At 49.2% G+C, this 19,339-nt stretch overlaps 1 protein-coding gene across 3 annotated transcripts in view; it reads left to right on the forward strand.

The window, feature by feature from the left end:
• The first annotated feature begins 6,898 nt into the window (after positions 1-6,898).
• SUCO (SUN domain containing ossification factor) overlaps positions 6,899-19,339 on the forward strand; it is a 47,903-nt gene continuing 35,462 nt past the window's right edge. For all 3 annotated transcript variants that reach the window (XM_075508055.1, XM_075508056.1, XM_075508057.1), the window contains exon 1: positions 6,899-7,214. In XM_075508055.1, the coding sequence (XP_075364170.1) occupies positions 7,150-7,214 (65 nt within the window). In that variant the 5' untranslated portion in view covers positions 6,899-7,149. The remainder of the gene's footprint in view (positions 7,215-19,339) is intronic.

Here is a 19,339-nt window from a genome sequence, read left to right on the forward strand (position 1 = left end):
ACCCCAAAACACAGGGAGAAGGGTCCCCTGGGCCTGGCCCTGCAGGATCTGCATGTTCCCCTGCGAGCATGTGGGTCCCCAAGGAGTGACACTCCCTGCTACCAGCCACCCCCTCACCCGCCTCCCTATTTTTAAGTATCTGCCAGGGAGGGGATGGAGCCAGGTGGAAATTTAGTTTATTTTAGTACTCAGCAAAAGGGGAAGGGACGCAGCTGAGCCTGTGGCATTCCCTGTGCGTGCCCTCGTCTCTCACCGCTTGCATCTGGCAGAGGTGCTGCGGCTCCTGTGCAGGCTGTGCCGCCCTCCCGGCATGCTCCCGGCACTGCCTCCCCGGGGCCCTGACCACCTTCCCAGCCCCGGGGGGGGCTCTCTGTTTTGGTTTTGTGTTGAGCAAGCCATGGATGTGCTGTCCTGCCAGATCACATGCCTGCAACATTGCCCACTTTGGCCTCAATTTGCATGGGGCCATGGAGGAAACCCAGCGCCGTGTTGTACCGGCTGCTTTCCTGGCCCCTCCGCTCGCCCTTGGTGCTTATGGGCAGCTTCAGCCCACGCTGTCCTCCCAGAAATAAAACCCCAAAAAAGCTTTACACCTCCGTCACGAAGTTTTGCCGTTTCTCGGTTTCTGTAGCTAGATTTGCTTTTTCTTTTCCCAGGGGGGCTCAGACGGTGGCTGCCGTGAAGCACCAGGGGGACCAGCAGGTGCCCGCTGCAGCGGTTCACCCCACTGGAAGCCCCGGTCCCACACCAGATTTCCATCATGCGACCAAGAGTTAATTTTGATTCTCTGTGTCTCAGCTGCCAGCAGCCTTTGGACTTTCCCTGCTCCATCAGCCTCCCCCGGATGGCAAGAGCAGCTCCTCGGCTGCCGAGCGTGTTGTCTTCTCCAGCTGGCAGCAGGCAGTGGCCTCTGCACTGGCGTCACAGCATCGAGCCGAGATGCTGCTGAAGGTTGTACCTTGAACACCTGCTGGCCGGGCTAGGAGAAGGTGGGTCGCTTCTCCTTGAAGCTGTTTTCCATCCATTCCCAAGCACCAGCTGTAGGAAAGGGTGTTTTCTGTTGCACAGGGGCTCTGTGGTCCTGAGATGGGGCCAGGAGATGCTCTGGCTTTCTGCTGCGCTTTGCCTGGGCATCCCTGCTGGAGCAATCATTTTGTCTCCTGTTCCTAGCCGAAGTTTTAAAATTCATACAAAGCCACATGAAATGAGCAAACCAAATACAAATGTGTTCAGAAGTGGAATTCCCATTTCAATTAATTTTCATCATCTCACAGATAAAGTTTTGACTTTAAGGTTTTGAGTCACTAAAGAGGGGGCTCGGAGCCAGGCGGAGGAAATCTCTCTCCGGACTTGGCTGTGCCGCCCTGAGAGCCGTGTGAGGGGTCCAATCCTGCTGCAGGAGGCCACCGCCACACATCCATCAGCGCTTTTGGGAGCCCCAGGACTGTGCCAACATCTACCCATGACAGATTTCAAGGCTCTTTCAGGAGGGATTTGGCCCAGCTGGCTGGAGATCAGAGCAATCGCTCTCCTACACCAGGTCACGCAGCCCCTGCCAAGTGTCACTGTGTGCCATCGTCTCTGCCTGCCAAGAGGAGAGCTGCCCACCACTCCTCGCTGCCGTCGCACACCGCCGCACCAGCACGCACCTACCCGCGCCGGCACATGTTAAGTAAACCTAATGAGGCTCTGCGCAGAGCAAGCGCTACGGTAACCCGGCCCATGAGTATCTGCAGTTTGATCAGCCGGTCGCTGTGGCCGTGGTCACAGCCCAGCAGCCCAGCGTGGCTTTTAACTGATGCAAAGGAGGGGTGTGGGAGAGGGAATCGGCATCTGCGTGGGGGGGATGTCCAGGACCTGCATTTGGGACCGCAGACACAGGGCCCTCCCTGCAGGACAGCGTGGCAGCCCCAGCCCAGCAGAGGTGTGACAGGAGCAGAATCGCCAGTGCAAACTCCACCGACGGTCCCTGCTGCCTCAGCCCAGGGGTGAAACCCAGCAGCAACCCTCCCTAAAACCCCTGTATCTCAGAGAGACTTTACTGAGTGATGAAAGAGCAATTATCAGCCCAACCGGAGGCAGAGTTGTTCCTGTTTGGTTTTGCAAGGCAAACAATTCCAACCCCATTTTCTTTTTGCACAGTTTGTTCCCCCTTGGTGTAAGCTGCAAAAGAAATAAAAGAAATTCAGGATTTTTTTTAAAAGTTTCACACTGGTTTGCTGGATTCTCTCCTGCAAGTGGTTAACGGTTCATCTAAAGTCAGAGGAAGCTCTCTGAGGCAATCTTGCAATTTACAGCTTTTCCTTTACTAAATAAGAAATGGTCAGGAAATTAAACAGGAAATTGTGTTTGGAAGGAACAAAAGTTCCGTTGTCAGAACCTGCTTACAAAAGATTTACTTTATTTCAACCAGTAAGGAGCCAAGATCAATAGTCAGAAGAGGAAGGAGTTTGTGCGAATTAAATCACGCGTGGAAAAAAAATCACTTGGGAAAACAAGAAGCCTTTGTAGAGAGCAGATAAGGATGAATGGGAGAGAAGCCTTAGCACCGGCAGCAACCAAATGCTGGAAAGTGCTGAAACACGAAGGCATAGGGTGTAACTCTGGGACAGGTGTCTCTCCAGAAGTCAAACATTGCTCCACGGCCTCAGTGCCCAAATCTCTGGGAGATACTCTACAGCCTGTACAACACTCTGATGTCCATTTCAGTGTTAGAGCGCAAGGGCCAAGCATTGCCCCCGCTGCGCATGGTTTGCAGGTAAAACAGCGGTGCCTTTTCTTTCCTCCTGCTCAGAAACACCGCACCGAGGTGCCCCTTGGGTGGCCACTTCCACCTCTCCCTGCCCAGTGTGCCAAGCACCATGACCCAGCTTTTATTCCCTCTCAGCAGAGTGATGCTCGTACTGCTGCCGACGCGACCCGTTGTGCTTTGCGTGCTCACGGTCTTCTGCACCTCTGCATCGACCCTGCAGGCAAGGAGAGTCCTCCCCGCCCAGGGGATGTAGGTATGTGCACCATCAGGTGATGCGGTGGCTCAAATTCAGCCCCGCGGCAGGGCTCACCCTCCGTAGGAACTGCACCAGCTTGCTTCATCCTGGGATTTGGCCAAGAGAAAGCCAAGACCCTGCTGCAAACGTGCAGCACTTTTTGAGAATCCCATGCAAATATTTGCTCCCAGGTAACCCTACAGTATGTTGGGCTTTGGGTTAATTATGGGTTCTAGTTGGGAGATTGGGTAATCTGTAATTTTTTTTTTACCATTATACTGCTCATCTTATCAGTGGTTGAGAAACAGGCTTAGCAAGCACCGGTATGCGGGTATGTCAGAGGTGATGAATCGAGACTTCTGTCTGGCTAATGGCAACAGACTCTTTAGGTGGACGCTCGTAGCTGGTGGGGACTGACTCGAACGGCCTTTTTCTCTGGGATCCTGCCCAGTCACCATAATGGTTCCCCTGATATGATCCATCCTCCATGACAGCTCTTTAATTGTGTTTGGTCTAAGCTGTATGTTATTAATCCCCAGCTGGTAATGGGACCGTAGTGTGTGGGAGCTGTGCCATTCGAGAGCAGCTGCATGGGCTGAGCAAGTGCGGCTTCACAGCCTTTTCCCCTCCTCTTGGGGAAAAGCTCTTGGCGAGGAGGCTGGAGGAATTACTGTCCTGGGAGCATGACAGAGGCTGATGACAGAGATGGTCCCAGTTGTAAGCTGTGGTGTGGCCCTGAGCAAAGCATCCCCTGCCAGCGCCGAGGCAAGTGCTCTGACTGGAACTACTGAGCAATGGGTTAATATTTATTAAATTTAAATCTCCAGTGCTTTGTGGGTGGATTTCTCTACTGCTCTGGTCCTGGCTATCCCCAACGCGCAGAGTTTGTGGCTGAGGCTGCGTTGGTGGGATGGAGAAGTGCTCTCTGCCTGCTTGGTGAGGTGGCCACGGGTGGATCCTCCGGTCGGAGGCAGGACGCCGGGTGTGCGGGTGTACGCCTTGCCCAGCATCTCCCTTTGCCGACATACCACCCTCACTCAAAGGGAAGGTGCCGTAACTTGTGTAGCATCCTTGAAGGAGACGAGTCCTACGTGCCTCCCTGGGAGGGTCACGTCCCAGCAGGAGGCAGGGAAGGAGGCAGCTGCAGCCGAAGCTCGCATTGCCCTGCCTCTCTGCGGCACCCTCCAGCCCCGGGGGCCGGGGAGAGATTTGGGGCGCTCCCTGACATGGTTAAAACAGTTGCGGGTGGGACATGCACTGTTGGTCCCACAGCTTGGGGAATTTCCCACCGCCGAGGCATCTCCCTGGCACCGGCGCAGAGGTGCGTCCCTGGGCACAGAGGCTTTCTGCACCCGCGCTGCTCTGGGCACGGCCCTGCTGCAGGTCCCTGCAGGCACAGCCTGGCCCTCCGCACCGCGTCTCTGTTCGTGACCCTCCCAAGGACGGTCAGACACCTGCACAGCCACGGATCCACGCTGCTGCCATGCCGCGTCTCAGCACCTAAGCAGCTTCTCAGCATTTCAGGACTCACCTCACTCCTATAACCGGTTGGGCTGCTCCTGTGTCATCCCTGCTCATGGGGTGACAGGACCCAACCAGGGAGCAGCCGGGCTCACCGCTGACCTGCTGGGAGAGCCGCCAGCAGGCTCTGCAGTAGGCACTCGCACCAGGGACACGAAGCAAAGCCGCTCGCTGTCAGAGCCACCCTCCTGGCCACTTTCATCTCGGTGTAATCCGTGCTGTGGTTTAGTGAGCCCATTTTCCTCTGCTAGAGGTTCATGTTAAATCCCATGGGCTTCTTCCAAAACCTACCAGTGACTTTCTCAGGAATTTCCTCCTGTTCAGCCTAACGAGCCACAGCCTCGTCCAACAGCTCCAAGCCAGGCTCCTGGCTAAGCTGCAAGGTATGGGGCAGTGGGTGCTGCTTCACACAGTGGCTCACTGCCCCCTGTGCTGTTATCCCCCTGTTTTCCAACGAGACAGGGCAGGGATCCACCCGGGATCCTCCTGCGACAGCCCTCTCCTCTGGCACTGCAGGTCAGGCTGTTTCTGTCACAGGGCAGCCTGTGGTTTGCTGGCCAGCGGGGTTTAAACCCCAGCCTGTGTGGAGATGGGGTGCAAAGCTGGACATTCTCCCTTTTCCCCTCTCCTGAATGTGTTGGCACACAGGCCTGTCTGCTGTCTGTGGCACGCAGAGCTCTCGGAAGGGCGGGGGATGCCAAGTGTTAATAAAAGCACAAAATTACAGGGTGAAAAATCAGGAAAAGAACAGACACAAAGACTCTCCAGAGGTTTCCACTGCTGGTTGGGAACATTTATCCGCAGCTGGCTGACTCCCGTCATGCCATCCTGCAGCTCAGCAGCACCAAGCCGAGCCCTGCAGGCACACCCCTCCCGTTTGGGAGCACCCCCAGACAGCCGTAAGGGCTGGTTTATGGGGCTGGGGCTGGAGCTCCTCTGGGGGAAACAGCAGCTGTGGCCTGGGAGGGCCGTGCTCCTGCAAGGACTGCCGTGATTCACACGCTCCCATGCCTCCCTCCGGGCAAAGCTGTCCTTCCTTGTTCAGAGTCCTGACATGTGCATGTTTCCAACGTGGCACGCTCGTGACTAATCCACCTGTGCATTTCAGGGCTGTCATAACGCCCTGCGGGCTGGGAGAGCGGCGTGCGTTGCTGCTCACTGCAGCTCCTATCACACTGCAGCAGTGGGAACCCCGATCCTGAGCTGTTTTTTTTGGCAAGATTAAGTTTCAATTATGGTTTTCTTGGCTACTGTAGCTCAGTGTAAAGCCCACCTCACAATGCCATAATTCAGATGGGCAGATTTAGGCCTGGCTACCTACAAAATCCCTGATGTTTTGATAATAACTGTTGTATAGTTCTACCAGTCTACCCACGTGCCAGTACCACAGAACACAACTCCCTTCTGTCCTGCATCAGGAGCGGGTGCCCACAGCTGCCTGGGCTGTATTCCCATGAGCATATCCCAGAAACGTTAGCCCAGCCCGACCCGTCAGAGGGGGAGAAATGGGGAAGGTCTGTGCAGGCAGCTGCGGGACTGGGGAGAGACGCTGGGCCAGCAGGGCTTGGCCAGGCTGCCAGGTCCCAGGCGTAGCTCCAAGGAAAGCGCTCCCCGTGCGGGCCTCAGGATGCTCCTGGCCGGCTGCCGGTCAAACCCTGGCTCGGCTTTTGCTCCTACAACGAATAAATATGCACGGAAACACCTTAAACACTTCTCTGGCACCCCTTGTGCCTATAAACACGGGCTAGGCTGCCATCCGGCTGCCAGCGGGTGAAGCCCAAGCCCGACTGCTCCTCATGGGCCCCCTCAGGCCGCCTGCAAAATGGCCGGCGGGGCCCCGCGCTCGGCAGCGGACCCCGCCGCACCGCCCCCTCGTCCGGAACTACAGCTCCCAACGGCCCCTGCGCGCCCCCCGCCCGCTGGGAAATGGCGTTCCCCCGCCCACTCCGCGACCGTTTTTCCGCTGGGGGCCTCATCCGACACCAATCAGCGCTCGGCTCTGTGGGGCAGCCAGCAGGGAAGCCTGATCAAAAAATAAAATTAAAAAATCCTGTTATGTCGGAGTGCCGTTCCTTAAAATGTCCCTCGCGCCGGAGTTAATCACGTTCCTCGCGCGCCCCACGGCCCCAGGGTTTGCTGTCAGCTCTCATTTATTGCTATGGCCATTTCGCTTTAACGGCTTGTTTCACGCGGACACCTCAGAGGGGTCCTTGGGAGGGCGGGGAAAGAGAAGGCCGCTCTCTTGATTCGCCGCCGCGCTGGAGGGGAGAAGCCAATCTGCGCAGGAAACCGGGACTGGGGGGCGGGGCCACCCCAGATGCGCAGGCCATTGGTGGCGGTGGAGGGAGGGGGCGTGGCAGAGTGGCGGGGAGGGTGACGCGTATCCTTCCAGCTCAGCGCGTGAAGGGATAAGGGGCAGGGGGGAGGGGCCCGGTTCGGCGGGCAGTAACGGCCGCGCTCGCGCCGCTGTGTGTCGCGTTGCGTCGGAGCCGCGCTCGCGCCGCGCGGGGGAGGGGCCGCTCCAACGGTCGTTCCTCCTCAGCGACCGCCGCCGCCCGTGCTTCTCCCGCTGCCCCTCTGCCCCTCTGCCGGGGAGGATGCGCCGCCTCTTCCCGGCCGCGGCAGGTAGACGGGGGAGACGATGAGGGAGCCGCCCCGCCGGCTCCTGGCCCTGGGGTCCTGCCTCTTCCTCTGCGCCGTGCTCTGGTGAGTCCCGGCCGCGCCGCGGGCCCTCGCCGGGGGGAGGCTCCTCCGGGGGCGGGGGTGTCCTGCCGCTCGGGACTCTCGGGGAGAAGAGCGGCGGCGGACCCCGCCGCCGGGCCCGCCCTTAGCCCTGCCGCAGCCACCCTCCCCGGCAGCCCGGGGCCCCCGCGTCGCTCCTGCTGCCCCGGCTGGGGAGCCTTTTTCTGCTCCGGCGGGGAGAGCGTCCTGGTCGGCGTGCTGAGAGCTGACGGTCGGGGAGGCGCGGAGCGGGAGGTGGGAGTGGAGATGGTGCCATTGGGGAAAGAAGGATGCTTCTCTTTGGGAACGTAGGAACGTGTTATTGTGCTGGCGGCACGCCGTGTTGCGTTAAGGGACGGGCAGGTAACAGCTTTTGGGAGTGTAGTTCCCGCTGCTGTAATAGTCGTCTGCTGCGTTCGTGAAGATAAGCGGTGTTAGATGCGGAGTTAGTCCTCAAGTACTAGGGGTTCAAAGTTACCCTGTACATTTCTGTATGTATTTTGTTGCCACTCCGTGCTTTTAGCTGGAAGGCTTAGTTTTTCCATTTCAGGCTGAACGCTGGCTGTGTTGACTGAAAGATCACGATTCCTTATTCTTGAAACCGATTTTCTGTGGCTGGCTGGAGTTGTGTTAAATTAAAGCCAATGAGCCATTCATTTTTGCACTGGTTACGTCTTTGAGAGTGATTACCTTAGCTATACCTTGTTCCAGCATTTTCTGTTTACTTTGTTTTCAAACTTCCTTAAAATGTGACACTTATTAGAACACAAATATTAGGACAATATATTTTGGTGTGGTAAGTCCTAAGCTTCTTAAACTTTGGCCGCCTTTTGCACTCTGTGACTCACTGTTTGAGAAATGCTAGCCAGTTTGAACAGCAAACTGCAAATATTGGAAACTGAACAACAGCAGTTGTTAGAGATAATTGTGTATCTGGTGTACTATTTTAATACATTTCCTGTAAACTCTTTAGTCTATTTTAAAAAAAGAAAAAATTGAAATAGACTTGAAGTTCTGGATAGTCTCACAGTTGATTTTAGTTGGATGAAGAAGAGGGAGCCCAGGCATCTCCCTGTACAGAATCAGTTGCAATTCTGGCGCTGACACTTGCGTTACTGGGTTCGGACAATCCTGGAGCAAATTTGGTTTGTGTCATCACCTTTTTATTTTTAGGAGACAAAACAGTGAGTCTAAAAGGTGCTTGAAAACTCTGTTGCCGTGTTTACATTTAGCAAAATTTTAAAAGAAAAAGCTCCTAGCCATGTAGGTTAACTGAGCTGTGAACCATACATAACTGTCTCCAGACAGCTTTTCTTTTACTTGTTGGACAACTAAGTTTTTTCTTATGGAAGGTGCTACTTGTTAGGATTCTTATTAGGAAGGCAGTTTTTGTTTCTTTCTTACTGTGTCTTGAAGGCTGATAACCTGTTTCTGCCTCGAGGTAATTTGTTAGCAAAAGTGTTCTCGGCTTAATGATATATAGATGGTCAGAGCAGTTATTGTTGTGTTCTTAGTCTGCTGTTTTAATGAAACTGTTTGGTTTAAGAAAAAGTTCAGGCACCTAGTCCATATTGGTAAAGGAATACCATGTTCAACTAACTTGTTGAAGTAATATACTTGTTCTCTAAAGCTCAGACAACTTCTGTGTTCGTCTTGGGTATGTTTAGCAGAAAAATTGACTTTTTTTTACCTTTTCAAGTGGTGTCTTAACTGATCTCAGAGCTTGCACTAGAGTAGCCCAAACCTTTTGCTACTAAAAAAAAATTTTTTAGACTGTGTGTTCACTCTGCTCACTCTGGGTACTTTTGATTAAAGAGCCAGTAGATTAATTTAAATGTTGGGAGCGGTATGACTCTAGTTCACTAGTCTCTGTTGTCCAAACATAAATTCACATTAGAGAATTTAAAATCCTGTTTGCAGGATGGCATTGCGGCTTGCTTTAATTTCAGTAGCCGTGTCAGATTTGTAACTGGAAAGTCTTGAAGTCTGTTAATTCCTGCCTTGTTGCTGGACTATGTAACATGATAAGTTGTGATGTATTTAACTTTCTCCTAAAAAGAAAATCAGCAACTTTGTTCACATAAGCAGTTAAGAAACTAAATAGTAAATGGAAGGCTTTGTGTTATAAATGTTGGCATGTGTGGTAAATGTTGGGTTTTTAAATTTAGTTGTCTTGAAATGTAATCTTCAAAGGAGAAGCTCTTTTCTTACAGATGAAAGTAGTGGTCAACAGATGATCAAATTAAAAACAAAAAAGCAGGGGAAAAAAAACACAAAAAAACAATTGCTATAGGAATACTCTCAGGGCTAGTTGGACTCTATCTTTTTTTTTTTTTAAACCTGGACTTTGTTTTATTTCTGGATAGACAGTTGCTTCTTTCTTTGAAACTAAGCTTAAAATAGGAAGTTTTTTATCTCCCATCATGCATTTTAAAGCTTGCCTAAAGAAGTTGGTCCAATGGAGAAATACCAATTGGTAAAAACCAAGTGGAGAAAAAAAGATTGATTTAACAGTTTAATTGGAAACTGTTTAAAAAGGTCTCATCCTGTAAGTTAAAAATGTGACTGTGTATTAGGAAATTTACAAAAACCCCAGAAGCTTGAGTTTAGGGATTTGTTAGCTGGTGTCTTTTCAATAAAGGCAATGTGGTGCTCTTTGGGAGTGCAGGATCAGACAATTGTCTGTCTTGAGGCTTTCTGAAGCAAACCGTGCACGGAACAAACACAGCTCTGACAAACCTGAGCCAGAGAGGTTGTTCCACGTTGTGGTGGGTTGGCCCTGGCTGGAGGCCAGGTGCCCACCAAGCTGCTCTGTCACTCCCCTCCTCAGCTGGACAGGGGAGAGAAAATACAACTAAAGGCTCGTGGGTCAAGATAAGTGCAGGGGGAGATCACTCACCAATTACTGTCACAGGCAAAACAGACTTGACTTGGGGAAATTAGTTTAATTTATTACCAATCAAATCAGAGTAGGGTAATGAGAAACAAAACCAAATCTTAAAACACCTCCCCCCACCCCTCTCTTCTTCCTGGGCTCAGCTTCACTCCTGATTTCTCTACCTCCCTCCCGCCAGCGGCTCAGGGGTTTGGGGAATGGGGGTTGCGGTCAGTTCATCACATGTTGTCTCTGCCGCTCCTTCCTCCTCAGGGGGAGGAATCCTCGCACTCTTCCCCTGCTCCAGCGTGGGGTCCCTCCCATGGGAGATAGTCCTCCATGAGCTTCTCCAATGTGAGTCCTTCCCACGGGCTGCAGTTCTTCATGAACTGCTCCAGCATGGGTCCCTTCCACAGGGTCACAAGTCCTGCCAGTGTGGGTCCCCCATGGGGTCACAAGTCCGGCCAGCAAACCTGCTCCAGTGTGGGCTCCTCTCTCCACAGGTCCTGCCAGGAGCCTGCTCCAGCACAGGCTTCCCACAGGGTTTCAGCCTCCTTTGGGCATCCACGTGCTCTGGTGTGGGGTCCTCCACAGGCTGCAGGTGGATATCTGCTCCACCATTAACCTCCATGGGCAGCAAGGGGACAGCCTGCCTCACCATGGTCTTCACCTCGGGCTGCAGGGGAATCTCTGCTCCAGCACCTGGAGCACCTCCTCCCCTTCCTTCTTCACTGACTTTGGTGTCTGCAGAGTTGTTTCTCTCACATATTCTCACTCCTCTCTCCTGCTGCAGTTGTGCAGTTACTTTTCCCCCTTCTTAAATACATTATCACAGAGGTGCTGCCACCGTCACCGATTGGCTCAGCCTTGGCCAGCGGCGGGTCCATCTTGAAGCTGGCTGGCACTGGCTCTGTCGGACATAGGGGAAGCTTCTAGCAGCTTCTCACAGAAGCCACCCCTGTAGCCCCCCCACTACCAGAACCTTGCCAAGCAAACCAAATACACAAGTAGTTCAAAAGAGTGGGATGGCTGCATGGTTTTAGAGAAATACTTTTGATGGAGGTAAGGCTTGGGAGTGTAATGCTCTAAAAATAATACGCATCTGTGCAGACTGGAGCTTTGACTGTATGTGACATGACTCCTGTTGTCCTGAATTTACAAAAATTTTTTCTTTTTTTGCTTCAGTTAATCCCTTTGTGTATGATCATAATGTAAAAAATACTTTTAAAACTTGTAGTGCTTCATAGTTTGACAATATACAGAGGTGAATAAGTGGAGTAGATTTAGAAGCTTATAGGGATACTAGTACTATCTGAATTGAGACTAGCTGTGACAGTTTGAACAGTAACCTGTATAAATTGTTCTGACATCAGCTTTTGCCTGCCATAAGCTGCAGTTTCAAAGTGTTAGCTATGAGTTTAATAAAGAAATCATGCATACACTAATTTGTCTTTCTGTGATTCATTCTATCCCAGAAAGTGCTTTGCACATCCTGATCTACTTAGCTTTTATGAACTCTTTTATCGTCCTCAGTTTTACAACTATGAGTAAAAGGAAGATGGGGATTAAGTGCATGTGCACATTAGGATTCTTTAGTTGTAGTTACATTGTGAATATGCTGCATCAGTAAAGTAAGGCTTGTATCAAAGTGGCTGGGCATCAAGATGTGCTGTTTCTGATGGGAAAACCTCTAGTCTAGTAGCTCTGACTGAAATACATAATGAGAGCGTGCCCTGAAAATTGTAAAGGTCAAATTGGGTCAGTGGCATAGCCAGGAATAATGCCTAGATACAAGTACATTGGAAGGGGGTAGGTTTTGATATTGCTTTGTACTCCTCCCTATAACATTAAATGTGAAGATTTATGTGAATTTTAATGAAAGTATTTCTAGGTTTGGTTTGCATTAGTCTCCTACATTTTTGAAGGTTTGCTTGTCTAGAGCTTCTGTAATGCAAGAAGAGCTTTGAAAAAAGTGCTGTATTGGCTGTATGATAACATCACCAGTGTTTATTTTTCCACTCCTGTCCTGCATGGGCAAAAGCTATGCAAGCCACATTAGAGATCACAGAAGTAGAGGTTTTGCTAACTGAACATTTATTAGCCCTGACTTTTGGCTTAAACCTTGAGCTTGCATCTGTTAATAACAGAAAGGTGTTGAGTGGTAAAGTTGGGGAGAGGCTTGTGTTCCAGTGTAACACATCTCTTATCATAGAAATCCTCTTTTCAGCAGAGTATAATGTTTACAGGAGGCTGCCCTAATGATCTGGATAGAACTGCTAGTGTAACTTGCTTGTACTGGGGCTCAGAATTTTACCTGGTGATTCTCCTCTTGTGTAGTTAAATATCTTCAGAAGGCTGATACTAAAATAAGTGCTCTGTGTGTGCGTTTCATGGCAGGAAGAAATGGAAGTGATCTGGGCAATGTTCATATAATAAAACCTTTTGTTCCGGCATCAGATTTCAGAATGAAGAGTATGTTCCTAGATATGGAATATCTTATTTGGCAGTATCTTTGCTCTGTAGTTAAGGTTGGGAGAAAAGCTGCTTTGGAACTCTTGGACTCTTAAAAATCATATATGAATATGCCTAGCCTGTAGCCCGCTCAAGTTGAAGGTGCTGTACGTGAGCAGGGGCTCTGGTGTCTTATGCAAAACGAATGCTTGGCTTGCTCAATTATTGAATATTTACCTTCTAAAATTATTTGAAAATCAGTGAAGTGCTTTCATGCAGTATCTTCTAAAAGATTTGTCCTAGAAACTTCAAATTTGTTTTTGTTATGCAAGTGGTGTACTAAAGTGGCATGCACCCCCTCACGAGGCTGCTGTGTTGATGTGTAAGACCCTGTCTGTTGCAATGAGATGTGCCTTACTTGAGCACTTAATTTCAACTTTTTCTGAAATGTCTTTCCCTAACTTGTTATTAGTTCTTTTTCACTTTGATGTTCTTATCACTGTGAGTATTTTACAGAATACTTTTTGGGTTTTTTTGCTTTTCTTGTCTTCAGTTTTCATGACTAATCTAGCTTTTGGTAAAGTCTTTCAAGGGCAGGATGTACAGTGTCTCTTAACACTTGGAGGTGCTAACAGCCCTCTGCCTGAAGAGGGTGTTATTTCTGGCCATGAAAACTTTTGGCTGAGAACAGGGTAATACAGAACTGCAAGTCTAAAAACTTTCTTGTAATTCTTGGTGAAAATACTGAGCTGGTACAAGAGACAGACTGATCCCAAAGCTAGTGCAAAGAACTTTTGCTTGGGTGAGTGAAAATATTGGTATAAATGACTTAAACTGGATTGGAATATCAGTACAAGGTTCCAACAGTTCAAAATTAGCTTAGGTGCTCAAAGGAACCTTCTTGGCTTGGATGAATTTTGGAATGGCAATCAAGATATTGTTGAAGTCCTTTAAAGGTAAGAAGTCTATTAAAAATACATTATAAAATGTCTGGAAGTTAGGTGATAGCAGCTTAGATCTAGGGCAAAATTCATGTTGCTAAATTTATGCAAAAATTCCACTCCTTAGCACTATGTTAAGCTGTGTTGTCTTTACAGTGAGTTTTAAGCATGGGGAGTTGGTGCAAAGCAGCTGATGGTGATTCTGAGCCTACCTGTAGTAGGCCTGCAGTATTGTGCCCATGTAGACAAGCTTATGAATTCAAGCAATGAGGGAAATCTTCGAAGATGTATAAGTTAGATGTTACTACAGACTCTAAAGGCCTTAAAGTTTAATCACAGTTCATGGCTATTGCACTATTTTCCTGTAGTCTTTGTGGTCAGTATCAGGTTTTATTGTATTTTTCCAGAATGTGTTCTTTTCCCCAAACTCTTGCATTAAAGATAATAACTAGAGTTTGACAATGCAGGCAGATTCTCTTAAGCTACAGTCTTCAGTGCAGTATTACAGAAGTCTGTTACCAAGCATCACTAGGAGCTGCCTGTTCCTTTGAGCGCTTCCAAATGGACACCTTTTTGAGGGGTAGGGTTTGTGATTTCTGTCCTGCTTTAAGTGCCTGAAATAGGCTACCTGGATACTCCGTTCTTGAAAGGAGTAAGAGGTATGTGTTTCAGTGTTACTTTGCAGCATGCATCTAATATAGTCTGTTATCTATTATGGGCAACGTAGCACGTAGGCATGCTAGGTAGCATGCCTAGGTAGCATGCTAGGTAGCAACGTAGCATGTAGGCATGTAGCAGCACACGCAGCATGGGCAACAAGCAGGAGGAGTTGGAAGCCATTGTACATCAGGAAAACTATGATATGGTTGCCATCATGGAAACATGGTGGGATGACTCGCACAACTGGAGTGCAGCAGTGGATGGCTATAAACTCTTCAGGAGGGATAGGCGAGGCAGGAGAGGTGGTGGGGTAGCCCTATACGTCAGGGAGTGTCTGGATAGTTTAGAGCTCGATTATGGTGACGATAGGGTGGAGTGTCTATGGGTAAGAATCAGGGGGAAGGCCAACAAGGCAGATATTGTGGTGGGAATCTGTTACAGACCACCCAATGAGGATGAGGAGACTGACGAACTATTCTATAAGCAGCTGGGAGAAGCATCACGATCGCTAGCCCTTGTTCTTGTGGGGGACTTCAACCTACTGGATGTCTGCTGGAAATACAATACAGCAGAGAGGAAACAGTCTAGGAGGTTCCTAGAGCGTGTGGCAGATAACTTCCTGACACAGCTGGCGAGTGAGCCAACTAGGGAAGGTGCCCCGCTGGACCTCTTGTTCACGAACAGAGAAGGACTTGTGAGCCATGTGATGGTTGGAGGCCATCTTGGGCAGAGTGATCACGAAATGATAGAGTTTTTGATATGTGGAGAAGCGGCGAGGGGGGTCAGCAAAACTGCCACCTTAGACTTCCGGAGGGTGGACTTTGGCCTGTTTAGGAAACTGGTCGAGACAGTCCCCTGGGAGGCAGCCCTAATGGGCAAAGGAGGCCAGGAAGGCTGGGCATTCTTTAAGGAGGAAGACCTAAAGGCACAAAAGCAGGCTGTCCCCAGGTGCCGAAAGACGAGCTGGCGGGGAAGAAGACCAGCCTGGCTGACTAGAGAGCTCTGGCTCGAACTCAGGAAAAAGAGGAGAGTCTACAACCTCTGGAAGAAGGGGCAGGCAACTCAGGAGGACTACAAAGGTGTAGCAAGGCTGTGCAGGGAGAAAATTAGAAGGGCCAAAGCTGAGCTAGAGCTCAATCTGGCTGCTGCTGTAAAAGACAACAAAAAATACTTCTTCAAATACATTAGCAGCAAAAGGAGAGCTAAGGAGAATCTCCAGCCCCTAGTAGACGGGGGGAGGGAACCCAGTGACCAAGGATGAGGAAAAGGCTGAGCTACTTAATGCCTTCTTTGCCTCAGTCTTTAATAGCAGGGCCAATTGTTCTCTGGGTACCCAGCCCCCCGAGTTGGAAGATAGGGTCGGGAACCAGAATGGAGCCCCCATAATCCAGGGGGAAATGGTGAGTGACCTGCTGCACCACTTAGACACTCACAAGTCTATGGGGCCTGATGAGATCCACCCGAGAGTACTGAAGGAACTGGCAGATGTGCTTACCAAGCCCCTTTCCATCATTTACCAGCAGTCCTGGCTAACTGGGGAGGTCCCAGTTGACTGGAGATTAGCAAATGTGACACCCATCTACAAGAAGGGCCAGAAGGAGGACCTGGGGAACTACAGGCCTGTCAGCCTGACCTCGGTACTGGGGAAGCTGATGGAGCAGATCATCCTGAGTGCCATCACATGGCATGTAGAGGATAACCAAGGGATCAAGCCCAGCCAGCATGGGTTTAGGAAAGGCAGGTCCTGCGTGACCAACCTGATCTCCTTCTATGACAAGGTGACCCGCCTAGTGGATGAGGGAAAGGCTGTGGATGTTGTCTATCTAGACTTCAGTAAAGCCTTTGACACGGTCTCCCACAGCATTCTCCTGGAGAAACTGGCTGCTCATGGCTTGGATGGGTGTACTCTTTGCTGGGTAAAGAACTGGCTGGATGGCTGGACCCAAAGAGTGGTGGTGAATGGAGTTTACTCTAGTTGGTGGCTGGTCACAAGCGGTGTTTCCCAGGGCTCTGTGCTGGGGCCAGTTCTGTTTAATATCTTTATCAATGATCTGGACGAAGGGATTGAGTGCACCCTCAGTAAGTTTGCAGATGACACCAAGTTGTGCGGGAGTGTTGATCTGCTTGAGGGGAGGAAGGCTCTGCAGAGGGACCTGGACAGGCTGGATCGATGGGCCGAGGTCAATTGTATGAGGTTTAACAAGGCCAAGTGCAAGGTCCTTCACTTGGGCCACAGCAACCCCATGCAACGCTACAGGCTTGGGGAAGAGTGGCTGGAAAGCTGCCTGGCAGAAAAGGACCTGGGGGTGTTGGTTGACAGCCACCTGAATATGAGCCAGCAGTGTGCCCAGGTGGCCAAGAAAGCCAATGGCATCCTGGCTTGTATCAAAAATTGCGTGGCCAGTGGGACTAGGGAAGTGATTGTGCCCCTGTACTCGGCACTGGTGAGGCAGCACCTCGAATACTGTGTTCAGTTTTGGGCCCCCCACTACAAGAGGGACATTTTGGTGCTGGAGCGTGTCCAGAGAAGGGCAACGAAGCTGGTGAAGGGTCTGGAGCAGAAGTCTGATGAGGAGCGGCTGAGGGAACTGGGGTTGTTTAGCCTGGAGAAAAGGGGGCTGAGGGGAGACCTTATTGCTCTCTACAACTGCCTGAAAGGAGGTTGTAGAGAGGTGGGGGTTTGTCTCTTCTCCCATGTAACAAGTGATAGGACAAGAGGAAATGGCCTCAAGTTGCGCCAGGGGAGGTTTAGACTAGATATTAGGAAATTTTACTTCACTGAAAGGGTTATCAAGCATTGGAACAGGCTGCCCAGGGAAGTGGTTGAGTTGCCATCCCTGGAGGATGAAAAGACGTTTGCATGAGGTGCTTAGGGACATGGTGTAGTGGTGGTCTTGGTAGTGTTAGGTTTACGGTTGGACTCAATGATCTTAAAGGTCTTTTCCAACCTGTATGATTCTGTGATTCTGTAAAACAATATACAGTTACAGTGCTGTGAAGGTGACTGTTACCTCAGCAGCCTTTTCTAGGAAAGGATAAGAGAAATATTGATAGTGCTGTAAGAAAGGATTGAAGAGGTTTTCCACTGTTAGTCTTTGGCCTTGATTTCCATTGTTTAACTTAGGACAACAGTGGACAGTCATGGATAAATGGTATGTTCTCCCTCTGTCTTCTTGGATTTTTATATCTGAGTATACAGTAGCTCAAAGCTAACTTTATTCCCCCCCTCAGAAGTTACTGGCGTGTGTCCACAATCTCAAGATCAGATTCAGGGGGTGTAGAGAAATGTGTGGTTGAAGGTGGGATGCAGGACTACCCCTTCAGGCAGTAAATCAGTTAGGTCTGATAAAGTATACAGTGCAACTGTAACCTTGTTTTGTGGTCTTTGCATGCTAATGCATTTAAAATGCTGAAAGCTGTATTTTAAACTGATGGTTGGAATCTCATTGTGTGAAGCTATGAAATTCAGTATTGTCAGAAGGATCTTTGTGTTGGGCTCCTCTGAATAAGTGAAGTAACTGTTGTCTTTGTGTCGCATTCCAGTTAGGAGACAATTTGGAGAGCACATTCTTTGCAAAGAGTGGGCAAGATATTAAAAACCTAAATTAATTGCAAAATACAATGTATTGGCAAAGGATTTGCAAAAAAGCTCCGATTTCAATTGTTTTGGTCTGGTTTTTAGCACATGAATCAAGTTAGTAGATAGTGGTAGGAAATAAGATGGTATCAGTGCCTTGTTGGCAGCATGCTTGCTTAGTCTAGATCTGTAGATCTTAGTCTTCAGCTTTTTTCTCCCTTAAAGATCCATCATAACTTTAAAAATTATCTTAGTAATGCACGCTGCTCTTCTGTATTAATAAATGGCTTTTAAATGAATGGTGTGGTTTTTGTTTGTTTGTTTTGTTTTTTACCGGCATTAGGGAAGATCAATGGTTCTTCATTGGATTTATCAACACTTGTTTCCACTTCACATGCAGAAATGAGTGTTGTGTAGGGGGAGATTGTGCTAAAGCAACCAGTGCCTTGCAAATAGCTTTCCTCCTCTGACTAGTTGAAATAATGTTGCTGTCCTAAAAACCCGGTCTTCATTTTCTGAGATACTTACTTCGTTCTGCGGGCCCTTTTAAATGCAAGTCCCTCTTGCTGAACTGTTCTGAGGGAAAGATGGATTCCACTAAGTTCCTGAGGAGACGGTGAAGGTTCCCTCCCTTGCTGTTTTTTCTGTATTACCAGTGGCTGGAAGGCAGATTACTGCTGACTCGAGAGTCTGGTTGAGCTCCTTGTTCTTACAGAGCCTTCTTTCTCTTTGACAGGCTAGTGATAGCAGTCACAGACCTGTAGGATTTGTTCAGAGCAAAAGATATTTTCCTGCCTGCCTTGCCCTTTCACAACTTCTCTCACTTTTTACCTGATTAATCCAAAATAAACTATTCTGTAATCAAGAAGGTAAGCTTCAACCAACAAATAGGCACCACTCCCCCATTCATAGGCCTGCTCTGCTGGCTCTCTGCCCCCTCGGTCCAAAACCCACCTGTCTTCTCTTGCACAGGCCTACTCTGAACTGATCCTATGAATATTTTCAGTAGAGAAGTGTCACGTGGCAGGGACGGTGACATCTTCATTCTCCCTCTTAGCTGTTGGGCATTGGTGCATCTGCACCTGTTGGTAATACAGACCTCAGAGAGGTGCAGAAAATGTCAGTGGTCGTCCTGGAGGGAGACTGTTCCCTGTGCATTGAAGGAGGGCTTGGTAATTGGTACACTGGTCATAGCTTCCTTTTATTTTCCCTTTGCTTAAAATTACTCTGTCTCACAGGTGTCAACTGTAAACTGTTCTGAACTGCTTCACTGTCCAGTGGCCAGACATGGGTCTTGTTTGGGGAGAATTTAAGAAAACTCTAGAATCATTTAGAGGATAGATGTATTTGAACTGAATCTTGTATGCATGTCTGTGTTTTTGTATGAAGTCTATGGAAAAGAAAGCTTAGCCTGTTTTTCTCTGGGAAGATCAAATTGTGAAAAAAAGTGCTCTTGCCTTCAAATTTCGCTAGTTGAGATATTTTCTTTTGTCAGCTGTAACTTGTATGATTAATTTTTCTTACCAGTTGTTTACTTTCTATTTGATTTTTATGCTTGTCAAAACAGTTATCAATAACTTCACTATCTCTGATAGTCTTCTGCAGC

The sequence above is a fragment of the Mycteria americana genome, chromosome 7, assembly GCF_035582795.1.
Source record: "Mycteria americana isolate JAX WOST 10 ecotype Jacksonville Zoo and Gardens chromosome 7, USCA_MyAme_1.0, whole genome shotgun sequence".
Lineage (NCBI taxonomy): Eukaryota > Metazoa > Chordata > Aves > Ciconiiformes > Ciconiidae > Mycteria > Mycteria americana.